The 18,425-nt window shown below is 31.7% G+C and overlaps 4 protein-coding genes across 4 annotated transcripts; 2 read left to right on the forward strand and 2 right to left on the reverse strand.

Annotated features, from left to right (window-relative positions):
• Positions 1-76: 76 nt before the first annotated feature.
• Positions 77-2,290, forward strand: LOC123675772. The gene is made up of 5 exons (XM_045611282.1): positions 77-421; positions 474-603; positions 663-757; positions 814-1,050; positions 1,729-2,290. Exons 1-5 carry the CDS (start codon positions 224-226, stop codon positions 1,828-1,830), a joined length of 762 nt encoding a protein of 253 aa, XP_045467238.1. The 5' UTR covers positions 77-223; the 3' UTR covers positions 1,831-2,290.
• A 392-nt stretch (positions 2,291-2,682) lies between these two features.
• On the reverse strand, positions 2,683-3,462 carry LOC123675773 (unconventional prefoldin RPB5 interactor-like). The gene has a single exon (XM_045611283.1). It carries the CDS (start codon positions 3,326-3,328, stop codon positions 2,834-2,836), a length of 495 nt encoding a protein of 164 aa, XP_045467239.1. The 5' UTR covers positions 3,329-3,462; the 3' UTR covers positions 2,683-2,833.
• Positions 3,463-10,840: 7,378 nt separating this feature from the next.
• Positions 10,841-13,627, forward strand: LOC123675775 (phosphoglucomutase). Its single transcript, XM_045611285.1, has 10 exons — positions 10,841-11,015; positions 11,172-11,423; positions 11,476-11,557; positions 11,607-11,806; positions 11,863-12,019; positions 12,076-12,427; positions 12,561-12,812; positions 12,874-13,057; positions 13,116-13,244; positions 13,299-13,627. The coding sequence occupies exons 2-10, from the start codon at positions 11,181-11,183 to the stop codon at positions 13,386-13,388; spliced, it is 1,689 nt and encodes a 562-aa protein (XP_045467241.1). The 5' UTR covers positions 10,841-11,015; positions 11,172-11,180; the 3' UTR covers positions 13,389-13,627.
• A 162-nt stretch (positions 13,628-13,789) lies between these two features.
• Positions 13,790-17,594, reverse strand: LOC123675774 (GPI ethanolamine phosphate transferase 1). The gene has a single exon (XM_045611284.1). It carries the CDS (start codon positions 17,096-17,098, stop codon positions 14,423-14,425), a length of 2,676 nt encoding a protein of 891 aa, XP_045467240.1. The 5' UTR covers positions 17,099-17,594; the 3' UTR covers positions 13,790-14,422.
• Positions 17,595-18,425: the final 831 nt, after the last annotated feature.

The raw sequence follows: 18,425 nt of genomic DNA on the forward strand, positions 1-18,425 counted from the left end.
GGTATATTTTGAATATAATATTTGATCACATTACTGGATTTCAAAGACATAGCATTCGTAGTTCAAATAAATCGCGTTGAAATATTTGACATTTCTCTCAACCACTCCTAGTTTGAATCACATTATTATTATTTATTATTTCTTATAATGTGTCATCAATTAAGCAGTTAGAGTTCATTATTCAAAATTTACATTTAAAAATTCGCCAATTAAACCTTACAGAATGAGTAGCTATGGCAAAAAAACCCCTACAACAGGGCCCCCATCTGTATACTCGGGTATAACAAGAAGTACTGCAAACTTACATCGAAGTAGAAGTATTAAATCATTGAAAGTACCCTGGTACAAAAAACCTCTTATACAAGAAGCCATTCTCTTCGACGTACAAAAATCTTCACTTTTTATAGGAATATTTTCCTTGGTAAGTTTGCTGAAATTCGGAAGGTTGCATCTGTTGACATAATTATTTTCAGTTGCTTTCTATCTTCACATTTATAACTGCTGTATTTGATATATATTGTTATGGAATGGCAGCCCCTGGATCTACTCATTATGGATACTACTTTATTTCCTACCAGTTTGTTTATGTTGGAAATAGACATGGTAAGATATATTGTATGGTTAATGTTTTTGATGAATTAAATATAAATTATTACTTTCAGTGAGAAATTGCTTGGTTATGTTTGCTGCTTTTTCGATTCTCTTAGGTCTAGTTCTATTTGTTACAAGTATTATGCTGATATCTGCTCTTAGAAAGGTAATATTACTATTATTATTCACCTTATTTATATGAAATATGTAATTTAATTTTAGGAATATGAAAACAGGATGGTACCTTGGATCTACACCTTTGCAGTATTTCTAGTGTTCAGATTCCTTGCTTTTATATTTTTTTCTATCGTTAACGATCTCTATTTTGGTTATAATTTAGCCATGTGTATATTGTGGACGTTCTTTGTCATAATAGGGGCCTATGGATGGATTTTAGTGTATTCACTATATAGGGAATTGACTGATTTAACTAGACTTGAAGATTTAGCACATTTGAGGGTAAGTATAACAATTGTTACTTAAGATATGGTCCGTACATTGCCGAGAATTTCAGAGCGTTAATATGGACCGCTTTACACTTGTTTTTGGACAACAAAATTTTTCTTTGATAGAATTTTATTGATTATAAGTGTTCAATCTCTTGTAATTTGTAAACAACTAAAAGTTCTTTATTGCTCTGAAGGGTATTTGTTTCATAATTAAAATAATAAAGTTTTTGAGTATCAGATGTCAAGGAAAATGTTAATAAACAATCTGAAAATTAAAATGACATGTGCCAAGACACATAGTAGGTGTCGTTACAGAACCTCACCAGAATAAAAGTAGTGTTGCTCTGGTGACAGATAATTCACCGAAGTTTGAGAAAATAGTCGCCGATTTTTGAGGAATTTGATATATACGGATCGCCAACTAACCATAGTAACCAAGGTGAAATACGGACCATACCCTTGATAGTTTCCTATGATATATGATAGAACCCACAGCCAACCTATAAACTTGGCATTTTTACATTCTTGCTACCCTCAAATCAAAGTCATTTTTTACTTTTTCATGCTAACTTATGAATCAGACAATTGAAAATTTGCATCTTGGTATGTATTTTTTGTTGTGTTTAAATGTGAAAAATTGGAATGTTATGTATATCAAATATAAAGTAATTCAAATTTATCTGTTTAGATGGGCACCATGCAGTCACTGAATGCTTCAACAGTCCCATCATTGGCGGGATCTCGACCAACGACACCACACAGCACAATATCCAGTATGCCAGTGGCTTAAACAGAAGTTCATTATCTACAGAAGCTGGGCCCTCTACTTCTGTATCTTATATGACTAATATCTCAACAATATCCTAAGGATAAATTAGAGGTTGATTTTTATCTAATGTTCAGAGGAAATGAATCTATTTTGTGGTAATAATTTCAATATCCTAAGGAATAACTCAGAGATTGATTTTTATCTTCTATTCAAATGAAATGAATCTACATATTTTGTGGTAATAATTTCAATCAAGATATTTTTCTACAAATTATTTGTACTAATTAGTGTTAAATGCCTGTGATTTTCTGCACATTCCAAAGCAGTTTTCACTTGTTTAAGTTAATAAGGCATTGTTGTAGCTGACTAGATTATAAGTTAAAAATTCAGAAATATCCGTCCATTTTATACTTTCCGTTATAATATATACCAATATATTTTTTAATTTTTTATTTAAACATTAAAAATATTTTTAACTTTATATTGCTTTTTATTAATTTCAAAATATTCTTCAAGAGGAACAAGTTTCACAAAAACATTGAGGTAAGAAATTCACTGTACCCCATACCACCAGTATCATGTGTTGTGACTTGAAGTTAGTAAGGCACCTAAAACATAGTTGGATTATTCCAGTGCAAAATTTTCTGTAATCTTTTTGCGGCATAGGATACTCAAGGCATGTGTGGTTGAGTCCTTAGATAGATTCATATTTCCAAATTTTTAGACACGCACTCCCTTGGGCATGTGCTGCTCAGTGGTCATCAACTGTGTTATACTGCAATGGGCATGTACCACACATAATTTGAATAAGTAAAATTATAATCGCAGTGAACATGTTAAATAGGAGTAGATTCTTTCAATCAAAAACTCTCAATAATTTTATTATATATTTTTTTTGTCAATATTATTATATTACTTTGATGGAACATTTCAACACCATAGAAGAAGACCCTCTACTAATAATGATATCACAGTCAAGTTTTTCATGGAATACAAGATTGATTTCTACTTGTTAATCATAAGTTTATTCTTCATATTCAAGGATTTCATAAACATCACCAACTCTAACTGCAACACCTTTATCAGAAACAATATTATCAGGAAAATCACTATCCCCGTCTCTACCAACCAAATATTCTATCCTTTCCTGTAATTGCTTTTCTATTTCTAGATATCTATCTAAGTGTTCTTCGTTTCTTTCTTTTTTTTCTTTCAAAATGTCTATTGTTTTTTGTAATGTTGTAAGTACAGAATAAGAATATGGGTATGATTTCTTCTCAAGAAAATACTCTCCAGTATGTACAATTTTTCCTGGGATGTAAATTCTCTTTCCTAGAGGAATTAAGCTGTCCCACTCAGGTTTGTCTCCGAGAAGTTTGATATTACTTATAGTTTCTGAAATCTTGTCTATTTCTCCTGTTTTATTCTTGATAATTTCCTTATTTTTGCCGATTTCCTCTTCTAAACGTATTTTGAATTCACTTCTGCTAGCGAGAGTTTTCAAGGCCTTCTCATTCATTTCGATTTACTCGTGAGAGGCAATTGTTCTAGTAATAAATAATAATTGAACTGATACCGAGTATCGGCAAGATTGACATTGGATTGGATTTGGGGTTAATTTTTAAGCATAGATAAATACAAAAATAGGACCCCTAATCTATGGTTTTAAGTTAAACCGTAAATGACAGTTGACGAAGGACATTAAAAACCTCTATATTTCTACTCTGTTATCTGTGCTCTATATACAGAATGAGTCAAAAATGTGTGAAAGGGGGGTTGATAGTACATTGCAAAATAAGGATAAAATGAAAAAAAACTTCTCCGCATCACTTCTAAACGGTCAATGCCACCAAATTGAAATTTCATGCATAAATGTATGTTATTGAAATACATTTTTCATTACACTTCTACATTTCTGATATTGTTATAAATGTAAAGGGTGTTTTAGAGGATGCGTCATGATTTTTTTTTGACAACTTCTTTCATTGTATTCGTTTTGGTGAAAAATAGGAGCATTCGATTGAGCGAAGAAAATTACATGAAAAAGGTGCTCTTATTCAAATACAAAAATTGAACCGTTTTCGAGATATTTGAGTTTTTTTAGTCATCATATGATGTCAGCAGATTCAATCATCGCGAGATTCATCGATAACCATGGAAGATGTTCCAAAAAATATCATGACTCGCCCTCTAAAAACACACTTATAACAATATCAGAACTGTAGAAGTGTAATAAAAAAATGTATTTTAATAACATAGGCACATTCATGCACGAAATTTTAATCTGGTGCATTCATCGTTTAGAAGTTATGCGGAAAATTTTTTTTAATTTTATCAACTTTGGGAGGATATATTTCCCTTAATATGCATTTTAGGCCATAAGTTTATCAATCAAACTATACTTATTCTTCAATGTACTATATCGCCCCAGAAAGCTCGATACACATTTTTGACTCACCTGTATATAAAATAGTTTTAAAATTGAAGCCTAAATTATTCGATATTCTGAACTTTTAGGGACTTTTCATTTTCATAATTATCATTGAGAAACTGTTTTTTGTGAATTAATTTTAATTTCAATTTTTAAATCGCGGAAGTCAGAAGCAATAATTATCGGAAATTTGCTTCTTTTTTTTTGGATAGTATATCCACACACAAATCGTGAGAAGAGACAAGGGGATTCAACATCTATTACATTCTTTTTTATAATCTATTTCACGCTGAGATCTGAACACCAAATGAGGGCCATATGTTAGGAATATATTTTAAGACGACCTTCACTGCAGATATTTCCATCTTTTTTTCGTTCCTTTCGAAAGAAAGATGAAATGAAATCCTAGTGGATCGAAAGAAAGATGAAATTAAATTCTAGTGGAGAAGTTTCGAAAATTGAATCTCAACGTTATGAATGGGGGAAGTTATTGAGTTATTATCAATTTTGGTTTGTTTCTTATAATAAATCTTAGGAATTGTTCAAGGAAATTTTTTTCAAAATTGTCTAGTGAGTGTATCTCGCGAACAATTGGAGCTAGAAAAAAAAAGATTGATGACAATGAGCTTCTTTTTCCTAACTAATCTAAATTCGAAAACAGAACCAACCTATATCATTCTTAGATATTGAGTTACGATCGAATTGTTGAAAACTGCCATTTTCAATAAGGCTTGCTTGAATTGCATTTCAAAATCGAGAGTTACTTTCTACAGACATTTTATCATAATAAGCAGGTAGAGTTCATAGATGCAATTATTGATTTTTTCATTTTTGAGTGCAAGTTCCCCGAACAGAGTGCTATCATCAGAGCTACTACATCATTTTATGAAATTAAATAGCATCGTTACGACGATAGATGTAGGTATTTTTGGAATTTTGAACCAGGTTATATGAAATTGTTATAATATTGGGATCTTGAATAAATATGGTTAAGTCCGTTAATGAGCAAAATCCGAGTAGGGTTTCCGTGAAAATGCGGATGGTAAAAATTTGGTTTTTCTGATCATTTGAAAACTACTACGAACTCGATGGAGGTGGAATTCTGATTTGATGAATAATTAATAATTATTTCAAGCTTCATGCATAATTTCATGTTGATGGGGGTCAGAAAAAAACTTATGAATTTTAGTCAACAATAATGTATCAACTCTGAAGGATATAATTGTGAACGTATATTTCTGTAAAAAAAAACTGAATGACAGCTAGAGGACGCTCAACCTCCGTGTCACTAAAGAGGGGTTCAAACCCAATGAAATATTAATGTATTCATATTTTTTCATACTTACTTATGAATTGAAATATTCCTTAAGATGAAAAAGTAAACGATTTGTACAGCAGTTATCTAACATTAAATTTCAGAATAGGTTACAATACTAAATTTTAATAATGTATTAATAATACTGAGGCAAAAGAAAAATATCCTGGTGAATGTTGAGCAGTGTATTTAAATGACTGCAAGTGGTTCAGATATTAATTATTTTCACCATATAGGATGTCTCAAGTTACATATGGCTCTAGATAGGATACATTTCGAATTGCTCGTTTAATATTGGTGTTATACATTTTATACGGAGTGATTTCGATAACGCACTAGTTGAGTTGGAAGGTTTTGTTATTCGGGAAAAAATTCTTAAAATAATTGTTAAATGTGATATTTTCTCAGAATAAGTATGAATGTACTTGGAGTTGTACTAGTGCTGTTGCAGTTGCCTATATGAGTGAGTCATTTAATTTTATATCCATAAATTCCCTTAATATTTAAGAGATATATAATCAGATGTGGGCGTTGAATATTGGTCGACATCAAGTTCCTATCTAAATTGATGAAACGCTATTAGTTGAATAATATACAGAGTGTCTCCTGCTCAAAAGACAAAATCAAAACTATGTTTTATTTTAGCGAACTAATGTCATATAATATGTAATGCAATTGGTATTTTTCTTCATGTAATTCTCACATAAAGAAACATATTAGGTAAACTCTCTCTTACGAAACATCTGGTATTTCGGAATACCTACCAGAAACAAAAGATAAGCTGAAAACCCCAGGAAGTTGCGTTGAAAGTGGAGATTCACTACCACAAGATAGGTTCAACCGATAAGAATAGTGACCATAACATTACGCAAAATGAACGAGGAAAAAAGGCATCTGATTTTCTAAATGAAGAATATTAAAGATATACAGGGTGGGCCACAGTCGATGGTACCCTACACTTTTACGGACAACGAAAAGTACGATTTTATTGAAAATTTGGTTTCTTGGTTAGGAACCACTGCTCTATCGATCTAAAATATTTTCAGCGCTGCGGTGTTGTCGCTTATATCAAAAAGTACTAACAACTTCAATATTCCTATTAGAACACCCTGTATATTATTAATTTTTTCGTTTGCCGTAGCCTCTTGATTATTTATATATTAACTTCCTTGTCCCTATCACTAGCGGTTCTCGAGTTTTGGCAACTTTTGCTTCCCTATAGTGTCATCGGTTGTTTTACGTCGTTTGGCGCGCTTGAAGTTCGTTTTCTCAATTTCTGATGTATTTAGGTATTTATTTCAATATATTTTGAGTTAATATGGAACGTTGGTTCACTATGGGACACAAGAAGTGCGTTCTTCGTGGAGAAAATTGCGCATTGAGTGAAATATCGTATCACTGATGTTTTCATTTCCGCGCGTTTCATGTCAAATTTGATAATTCATGTTGGGGACAAAATTTGCTTACTGAAAATGACATATCTATGTTCATTAGTCCGAGGTACCGAAATGATGGATGTTTATAGGTATTGAAGCTATGCTTTGCACAAAAACTTAAGTAAAGTACTCGAAAACTGCTAGAGATAGTGACAAGGAAGTTAATACATAAATAATCAAGGGCTACGGCAAACCCAAAAAATGAAGAATATACAGATTACAGAGGGTGCATGTTCTATTTGAAATATCGAAGATGTTAGTACTTTTTGATGAAAGCGGCAACACCGTAGCGCTGAAAATGTTTTAGATAGATAAAGCAGTGATTTCTACCCAAGAAACCAAATCTATATCTATATATAGATATAAAAGAGGATCTATGGATATTATGTAAGGGCATCACTTTCAAACCACTGCACCAAATTGGATAATGTTGTATTCAATACTGCCATGAGAAAGTTTATACAATAAGATATCTTCGAAAAAATCGTACGGAAAAGAAAAGAAAGGCTTTCATTTTTCCTCCGACCAAGCGAACAATCATAGAGTATAATTAGACACTTCGTAGGATGTATTTTGGGTTGCCTGACAATACGTGCGAAGCCGTAGCGGGCAACTAGTTTTCAATAAAATCGTACTTTCCGTTTTCCGTAAAATTCTAGGGTAGGTACCATCAACTGTGGCCGACCCTGTATACTTAATATTATTACTAAGAATTAACTAATAGTGAAAGTTCTTCATATCTTGTTTTGAAATTTTGATCATTTTTGTAAAATAAATTGGAATTCGCGAAATAATTTATTTCAAACTGTTATATTCAAGTATTCTTCATTCGCTGAAGACGGAGCAAAAAGAATCTTCTCCATTTTTGAACGCTCGTTCACCGATTGGCATCGCTTTATCATTTTATTACAATGTCTGTAATTTTCGAATTTTGAGCCGATAAGGTTCGATTCAATGATGACGAATTCGTGGTTGAATTTAATTCAGTCAGTCTAGAGAAGAAATTTTCATCCATCTAAGTATCCGCGTGAATATGCGAATTTTGTTTTCCTGATGAGTATTGAAAAAATGACTCAATATTTCCGTGGCCATAAAACTGACGGAAACGGGATTTCGGTAATAGAGAAAAATAAGAATTTAAAACTTCGTGCAAAATTCAAATATCATCAGAACTGTAGAAAATTCAGGAAGAATATTGGAAAAATCTTAATATTTCTGTGATAACAGATTCGACCGTTTTGAGATTATGCGTATGTATGAAATTGGTATTTAATGCATATACAGGGTGGAACATAAGTACGTTAAAATATTCAAGTGACGTATTCCTAAGACAATTTTAAGAAAAAGTCGGCAAGAAGAAGTCCAGAAATGCTTCATTTCGGAGATACAGTGTGTTAAAGTTTGATTTTTTTTGAGGTTTTCTCATAGCACCTTCTCTTCACAAGATATTCAACTTTTCAATTTGGCTTAGATATTCCAATTCGAAGTTCTCTTCATGTGATATGCTAATTTTGAATGCAAATCGACGCAGTGTGATATATTCTCGGAACTGTGCACACTTCTTTCCACCAGAACTTTTTTGTTGGACCACTGGTAGTTTGGAAAAATTAAAAAAGAAACTTTGGTCAAGTACTACACTTTTTTACGATTTCGAGAAAAAATGTTTAAACAATATTCTCTAGTTATCCTCAGGAAGTTTTGGCAGTTTGGTATTTACCCAATATGTAGCGAAGATTAATGAAGATTAATTAAAAGTTTTGGTACTTGTTTAACAACTCTGTAGTGAAGATTAAAAAAGATTCGATAAACTGGTTAAGCATCACAAAAAACACCCTGTATCTCGAAAACAAAGCGTTTGCGGGCCCATGTTTATATCGACTTATTTTTTATTTGTTGTCTCAGGTATACGTCACTTGAATATTTCAACGAACTTATGTTACACCCTGTATAAAATACCAATTTCAAGTCGAACCATTTCATTTCAGATCATTTCTGGCTTAAATTTCTAAAATTGCAGACATTGTGACAAAATGCGTTCGGAGAACGAGCGTTAAAAAAACAATAATATTTCATTTATGACGGAATGAAAATTTGTCGTCAAATTCAAGCACGATGCAAAACTTCATATTGATCGCATCACCAAAGATATAAAAACACACGAAATATCGAAAAAAAGATGATATGAAGTGAAGAATTTTATTCATGAGTCAATTAAGGCCTTGGACCACCTTTTGTCTCCAAGGGTGCAATTGGCGCATCGAGCACACAAAATTTTATGATTTCACATCAGTGTTTTTTTCCTACTTAGTTCGGAAACCTTCCAAGTTCCAATGTACTTCCCTTATTCGTAAGTTTCTGTTCCATGATACGTTTTCTGATAGATTTGCGAAGAGTGCACGTCGAGATTTAATCTATTTTATATCGGATGTGCTTCATCTCCAAGTGTTGATTAGATGATAAAATCGGTACCTACATCTTTCGATTCATAGATACTGGGAATGACTAAACAAGTTTTCGCAGTGATTACCCAAATATTTTCATATCAGATAGAATTCAAAGGGTTCTATATTACCACTAGGTATTATTTTCGTACTTTTTTAGCTCTGAAGTAAATAATTATGTCATATCATTGAAAGTGAAATTGAAGCACCTATATAATATATACAATTACCCTTATCATGTTTTGAGTACATGGATAATTTCCTCTCTAAAGTTCTTCAGAGCTAAATATTTCTTTATTATTGCTCAGAGCTTAGATTGATATTCTCAATAAAATGCAATTATTAGGTAGATATTGGTTCTTCAAATTGACATGATAGACCTAATCCAAAAGTGGAGTAATACTGAATATTACAATAACTACATGCAATTCAAATGAATTACACAGATTGAGTTTGTAACGGAAAAACAAGTGTTCAATGCTGATAAAGAAAGCTTATCGGCCAAACCACATTTCCTCTTTATATGATAGCAAAGCTTTGCTCAGCCCCTTTGGATAGGCTATATAAATCTGAATCTCTATATTTCTTCCTCATTTTATTGTTGAATATATTCACAGAGAATATCGTGTCTCAATTTTGAAAAAGCTGCTTCAAATGGTAAATTTTGTCTAATCATCTTCTTATTTTCAGAAATTCTACGTTTATTCACTATTTTCTTCATAAAGCTAATGTTATAGGGCTTTTCTAAGGCAACTAGCGTTTTATCAACAGCTAGCTGCCTTTTGAAGGGCAATATTACAAAGCTGTAATCTTCAGAAAGTGATCTTGCGGACTTGAGGATCGGAGTGAACTTTTCCCTTCGTATAAGTGATGTGATTTGAATTTTCTCTAGCCTTGTTTCGATTTATCTATCCGATTGCCATCATTTATTAATAGTTCAAATGACCAAATATCTACAAATTAGGGTGCTATAAAGTGAAATTACAAGAATTAACGGCTAATTAATTATTGTATTAGGTACTTGACAGTTTTCTATGCTCGTTTTTGAATACACCAGAAGAATAAAACATCTATGTTTATTACTCTATGAGTTACACTAATGGTATTGGAAAAAAATGACTTCCTACTCGTACATTATTTTCATAAATTTACGTATTCATAAAAAAGCAATTGATGTTTAATTTGTATAATAACATATTAATGATCGTGAGAGTTTGAGAAACAACCGTATATATGTTTGCGCGCGGAAAACTGGTTTATCTTGATTCATTTTCTTGCATTATGACAATTGCAAGTATAGTGATAACGGAACGAAATTATTTAATTATAACTTAGATATTATTGCGACTATTTCTTCAAATATCTCCTTATCGCGAACTCTCTAAAATAGATTTTTGATTGGCAATGTTAGTTTAAATTGAATCAAGCGCGTTTGTTATCTTCAACATCCTGCGCATGAACAGTTCATCAGAATTTGTCCTTTTTGACATTGAGCGATTTGAATTAAAGAAAAAATTGTGGATAACTAATATTTATTTCACATATAGATTTTGGATAATTAACAGCTATCCAGTGGGGAATAGGTATTTTCTGTTTACTTTTGTCATTTCATATTTGTTGTTGCGAAATCATTGAAAATTCTAATCAGGCTATTGTAATTGTACTTGATTGATAAAACCTACTTGATTATAAGTGAATCAGTTCTTTTTCAGTATCAAATCAATTATCTCTCTTTGCAGGTTGGCAAAATGGTATTGAAGAGTACAGTGGTAAAAACGACCCCCTTTGAAGGGCAAAAACCTGGAACAAGTGGTCTCAGGAAAAAAGTGAAAGTTTTTATGGAAAAAAATTATACGGAAAATTTCATACAATCAATTTTTAACGCATTAGGTGACATAACCAAGGGAGCTACTTTAATAGTCGGTGGAGATGGCAGATACTTCTCAACTCAAGCTGTTAAAATAATAATAAGGATAGCAGCTGCAAATGAGGTTTGTAAGAATTCTGTTTAGCTCAGAATTAAATAACAACTGGGCATTTTAGGTGAAAAAACTTATAATTGGCCAATTAGGAAACATATCCACTCCAGCAGTGTCTGCATTGATACGTTCTTATAAAACACAAGGTACATGTACCAGTAGAGTTCTGGATATTTACTACATATATAATTTCAGGTGGTATCATTTTGACTGCTTCTCACAACCCTGGTGGTATAAGACATGATTTTGGAATCAAATTCAATATTGAAAGTGGGGCACCTGCACCTGATTCCTTCACAGATCGCATTTATGAATATTCAAAAACTATTAGTGAATATAAGATTGTTCCAGATTTAGACTGTGATGTTTCTGGTCTTGGGCTACAAAAATTTGAAGTAAAGTGTTTTGAATGGAATTTAAGAACATTTTTTCAATATAAAGTTTATTTTAGGTTGATGGTAGAAGTTTTGAAGTGGAAGTAATTGATCCTACAGCAAATTATGTTAAACTAATGAAAGAAATATTTGATTTTGCTAAATTGAAACAACTCATTCGTGGTACTGATAAAAGGAAACCTTTCAATATTCTGATAGACTCAATGAATGCAGGTTATAAAAAGCCTAGTTAGGAGCAACATTGATATACTGAAAGTTTAACGTTACAGTTACTGGTGTGTATGTCCGCAAGATATTTGTGGAAGATTTGGAAGCAAGTCCTGACACTAACGTGCGTAGAATAATACCCTTAGACAATTTTGGGGAAATTCACCCAGATCCTAATCTAACTTACGCTAAAGAATTAGTTGATAAACTCAAGGAGAACCCCTCTTATGATTTTGGGGCTGCTTTTGATGGTGATGGTGACAGAAACATGATTTTAGGCAAGAATGCTTTCTTTGTTACACCAAGCGATAGTTTAGCAGTCATCGCAGATAACTTAGAATGTATACCTTACTTTAAGAAACATGGAGTTAAAGGATTTGCTAGGAGCATGCCTACTGCAGCTGCTGTAGATCGGTGAGTGTTCTGGTAATAATAAAAACTGATTTTCTTGTATCCAAGCTATAATATTTATTTTTTGTAAAGACTCTTATGTTTTGTACTAGTCAAGTTTTGAATTGAATAGAGACATACACATTGTAATTTTCAGAGTTGCTAAAGCTTTGAATAAAGAAATTTTTGAAGTTCCAACTGGATGGAAATATTTCTGTAATTTAATGGATGCTGAAAGATTGTCTCTTTGTGGTGAAGAAAGTTTTGGTACAGGATCAGATCACATAAGGGAAAAAGATGGTATTTGGGCTGTCTTAGCTTGGCTTTCTATTATTCAGCATAAGAACCAGTCAGTTGAAGAAATAATGAAGGCTCATTGGGCAAAATATGGCAGAAATTACTTCACAAGGTGACAAAAATAATTCAGTTAGGATAAAAATTCTTATGATTCATATATTGATTTATTTTAGGTATGACTATGAGGAATGCGATGGTGATAAGGCTAAAGCAATGATGGACGATTTAGAAAAAAAGATAAATTCAGGGGAATTAGTAGGAAAAACATTTGATGGGGCTGGTAAGACTTATAAAGTGAAGTTAACAGACAACTTCTCCTACACTGATCCTATAGACAACAGTAAAGCTTTCAAACAGGTAAACTACAAAGTTTTTTTTTTTAATGAATGCTACTGTATATTTTTTTGTTCCATAGGGTATAAGAGTCATCTTTGAAGATGGTTCAAGACTCATTTATAGATTATCAGGCACAGGTAGTAGTGGAGCTACAATAAGATTGTATATAGAAAGTTATGAAGAGAAGAATACTGCAAAGGATGCACAGGTATTAAAGAGACAAAGAATGAAAATTTAGTAATCAACAAAAAAATGTTTTCAGGAACAACTCAAACCATTGGTACTTATTGCACTCGATATTTCCAAGCTCAAAGAATATACAGGACGTGATGAACCAACTGTTATAACATAAACAATTCTACAAAAAGATATATTTGGATCTTCAAACCATTTCCCAGAGATCCACTTATAAAATCCAAGTTCCATTTTATACTCGCCTAAAAATCAATGTTTTATGATATAAATACATACTCTTACAATATGATATTGCTTATTGTTCAAATTGATATTTTTTATTCAAAGTTTCTCTTCTACTTGTTCTGGTCCATGTATTTTGTATTTAGTTAAAGAAATATATAATCTGTTGAGAAATTTTTGTTCCATTTATATCATTAATTTGTTTCACAGATTTAAGAATAAATTATGGTAAAAAACAAACAGCTTAGATATATAAAATATGTTTGAATATGTTTTTACCAGAAAAAACAAAAGGTAGAATTCAAAAGTACACATAGAATGAAGAAAAACAAGATCTGAAAAATCAAATGCGATTTATATTCTACGCTAATTTTACCATATGAATTATATTTGAGACATGACAAGAATTTAGACAAATGTCTGTCTGTATAATTGCACTTCTAGGTGTTTAATGAAATGTACATATCACAAAGAAAAAAAAATAACAGCCTGGAACAAGCAGGAATGGCAGTTAAGGAACATCAATCTAATACCACTAACGTAATGATAAGTAGAGCAATATTCTATATAGAATAGGATTTTGACTTAACTATATGTTGAAATTTGTTTAGGCATAGAAAATAATTTTACTTCAGGTATACCATTCATTATCAAATATTTACAGTTCACAGTGGACTCAGCATTCTACTTAGATTGAAGTAGCAACACTCTTATTCATGGAACTCTTAGTTTCTGATGATGACAAATGAATGTTAAGATTCCGTGGATAATGTATAAAGGTTACATTAATCTTTATACCATGATAAAAGTGTAGATACTTCAACCTTAATACCATTTATTTAAATTGCCAGGAATAAAAAATCTATGATATCTACAATAACACTTTATAATTCTAAATAATCAACAATAAATAACGCTACATTCCATTTCATCACATAACAGCCATAAAAAAATTATAAATATAATATATTATTTATTATCACTTTTTTCACAATTTGTCATGAAATAAAAATTATTTCTATTAAATGCAATATTTGTAAAAATAAAAGCAACAAAATACAAAACAAGTATACCGATTGTGAAACATTCTACAACTATGAAATGAGACAGACTCATACCAATCTCTAACCATGATCCAACATTTTTGATGTGATACATAAAATAAAATACCATTAAATCTGAAATTAACAGAATTACACAAAAGGAACTAGTCAAGTTCATACCAGATTTTAGAACGATATCCCTGAAAACGCAAGCAGAGAATAAAAATGGCAAAATAAGTTTAACAAATATCAGAATAGTCATAAGAAAAGGATTGAATATGGTGAGGAAACATCTCACCCACATGGGATCAAAAGAATTAAGACTGGCAATATTTCCAGTTCCAAAAAATCCAATCAAAATTGTGGATAAGAAAATCAAGCATCTCCTGAAATTTTCAAATTCCTTGTTCGATTTTACTTTCAAATTTTTTTCTATCTTCATCCACAATGTTAAGAGAACGGAGAATGAAGTAAGGAATATAAGCTCATATGACATCGTTGTCATCAAATAGAAAGGAGCAAAAGCTAAAAATATGGTGAAAATCCTAACTTCTAAAAATTTAATAGAAAATGGAATACAAATTATAGGTACAAAAAATAACAACCAGGATAAATATTTCAGAATACTACTATTTTCAAATAAGTCTAGAGAAATGATGAGGGAATTTATAAACGCAAAATTGAAACTAATACTTTGTACATAAAATACTCGTCTTTGAATTCTCAATTTACAGGAATTCAATTTGAAATCTCTTAATTCTTTATAAGTTATATAAAGAGAAAAAAGCAGCCATGAGAAATAGCCCACTGCAAAATAAACAATTTGAAATTTTGTGAACATTAAGGGCATCATAGGAAACACACCTACAACAAAACATACAATTATCCAAGAAGCTTTCAGGGAGTTCTTTATTTGCACCCTATTTTCTTTATTTATAAATATAGAAAATGAGGTGAAAATCATCATAAGAGAAAAACAACTACGATACTGGAAACCATAAATGAAGAGAATGATGGATGAGGAAAAAAAAACTAGATACAAGCATTTAGAGCGATTGAGATTTAAATGGAAATTCTGAGAGAGTAAATGAAACTTACTTAGAAGGATGTAAAACATACAACTGGGAAATAGGAAATAAATATAATAAAGATATGAAAATGATTGCAAAAAACACATCAAGCACACCAAGATACTGTAAATAATGAAGACTGCCTTCAAAAATTGATTTTCATTTGTTTGAATTTCCTTTCTATCATCCTCAAAAAAAAATGTTGAAAGGTATATCATCCAGAATATCAATCCCAGAGAAACTGAAAATAAGATGTAGTTCATGAAATAATTATGGCAGTAGTCAATGGCCTTTAATATTTCATTGAACAATGAATCACATTTCTTTATGATTCTATTGTAGGTTTCATTACTATACCAAAGTTCCGTGAAATTTTTATCGAAATTAAATTCTGAAATATATTTATATGGTTTGTAAAAGAAAGTGCCTTTTTCTATCTTTTGTTCTTTTGCATTGAAAATTTTGAAAACTTGTTGTATGTTGGTCAAAAAGTATTGTACTTTCTTTTCTTCAGATATATCCAGATATTCAACAGGAAGTCTACCGAGATTATTTGTTGGGTAATTTATTCCAATTAGAGAAGAAATCAGAGGAGCTATATCAATTTGATTGATATCTTTTTGTATGTTACTTCTTTTTATACCTGAACCCCATGCAATAATTGGTGTGAATGTTTCATGATCTAAACCAGATCCATGAGAACCCCAATTAGTCATTCCATGGTCTGCCGTGAAAAGAAAAGTAGTTAAATTATCATTAAATTTGTTTTTGAATAAATTCGTCATATATTTTACATTACTATCAACAAAATTAATATTATCAATATATTGCTTAGAATATGGTTTGAAAGCATGTCCTGCAGTATCTAGTCCAAGTAAATGCAAGAAAAATATATTCCCAGATTGTTCAAATACTTCAGAGTTCTTATTATTGTTCAATATCCAATAAGTTTCATCAAAAACCCATCTATCCAACAAAGTAGTATCTTTATTTCCAAAATCTTGCATCTCCGCATTATATGCATGGGTGTGTATGTGGTTTCTTCCATCCTTGTTGAATATTGTTACAATGTCTGGACTACCTATACACCAGGCATTGCTCGATTGATTTATAACTGAATCGAAATCAACTGGATTATGTTTCCATCCTTTGAAGATGGCACTTGGATCTTCAAATATTCCAGCAAGCATTGCAACATGGCCAGGACGTGATTCTGTAGGTACTCTTGTGTGAGATATGCCCCAAGAACCTTCATGTTTTCTGATAGAAGTAAGAAATGGTGCATAACCTGCATTTTCGCCTAGTATAGCTTGAGCTCTCAAACCATCGGCAACAAATAGAACTAACCTTTTCGATGTTGGTTTTTTGGTAGACCGAACTGGTTCCATTCCCAGTTCAAGAGGACTTTTGAAGTAGGTATCAAATACAGTTATTAGCAATAGAACATGTATGAATATTCCAAATATTATTACTGTTATTATCGTTTTGTTATTCGTAATCCACATTTCTACGTTTTGTATTTTTTTGTGCATAATTAATTGTTTCTTAATCTTATTTTATTCAAATGAATTATTTGCTCAAGGAAGTTTGAATTTGAAATCAAAGGTTATGTTTGTTTACATCGTCTTCCTCTTCTATCCACCAAGGTCCTAGCTGATGTTTTTCTAACTAACATACATACTTAATTTTTTTGTCTAATGAGACAAATTCACCATAAGTGAAGGTTTGTGAATAAATTCCGAATACAAAATTAATTAATCAATTTCATAGAAGCAAATCATAGAAAACGTCAAAAAGTACTAATGGGGAAGTAAGAAGTAAACAAGGATGAAAGTATGTTCGCCTTCTTGGATTGGTTACCCTTTAGCTACACTAACGGTTCGTCTTCTTGGATTATTCGCTGGACACTTTCTCAACAACTTCTGACATAATAGATATCCATATCTCTACCTTCCATAGGCTGGCCCTTCAAAAGTCGACACTTGGATTTTAAGGTTTTTTACACATCTACGTAGAAAGGCATTTACCATCTCTTCTATAGGCGAATCAAGATAAGCGCTACGCCACCTGGTGACAATCAGAGTAACTATAAATGTTGCCATGATTTGCTATGGCTCTTACCTGGGTACCGATTCTTAAAGATCCCTAGGAAGCTAGGGAGAAGGAACCAAATTTTAGGCTCCGCCCTAATTAAAGTAGGAAGAAGGGGGATCGACGTTGCCAAATTGAAGGGCGAACTTTGAACTAGTTTTCTGTGACAATAACAGAAAAATAAATAATTTCTATTTTTTATGTCTATCTGAGAGGTAGTCAGTCCTTTTCATTCCTCTGAGGTTCTAGTATTTTGCTTTGTTTTTGTGTGATATTCTACAAATATTTATATATTTTTTAAATCATTTCAATAGTTCTGAGTCGTTCAAATCGCTATTGTTCAGTTCCTCAGTGTTCTTCCTGGGAAAAAAAAGGTCAAATATCAAGTTCCATGCTTTCCCTCAAACTGGTAATATATATCGTGTTTGGATGGAAGGGAAATTGGGAAGTAAAGTGCTGATGGATCGACAAAAAGCTTGGCAACTGAAACTAAAAATCGATAAACCAGTGACAAGAAATATGAAAGTATGTTCCCTGCATTTTATCGATGATGATTATTTTATCGAGGTAAGCACTGACAGCACGTGGAATTTTAGATTATATTTATGGGGATAATAATAATAATAATAATCGTTTACAGATTCCAGTTCTACACAGAAAGAATGTTTGAAAAAGACTGCTGTGCCTTCCAGAAATCTTTCTGTTGGATCCACTACCACAAAGGAAGAACCTGAATGTTCTAGTAGTAGATCTGAAAGATTGAATCAA

The sequence above is a fragment of the Harmonia axyridis genome, chromosome 3 (assembly GCF_914767665.1).
Source record: "Harmonia axyridis chromosome 3, icHarAxyr1.1, whole genome shotgun sequence".
Lineage (NCBI taxonomy): Eukaryota > Metazoa > Arthropoda > Insecta > Coleoptera > Coccinellidae > Harmonia > Harmonia axyridis.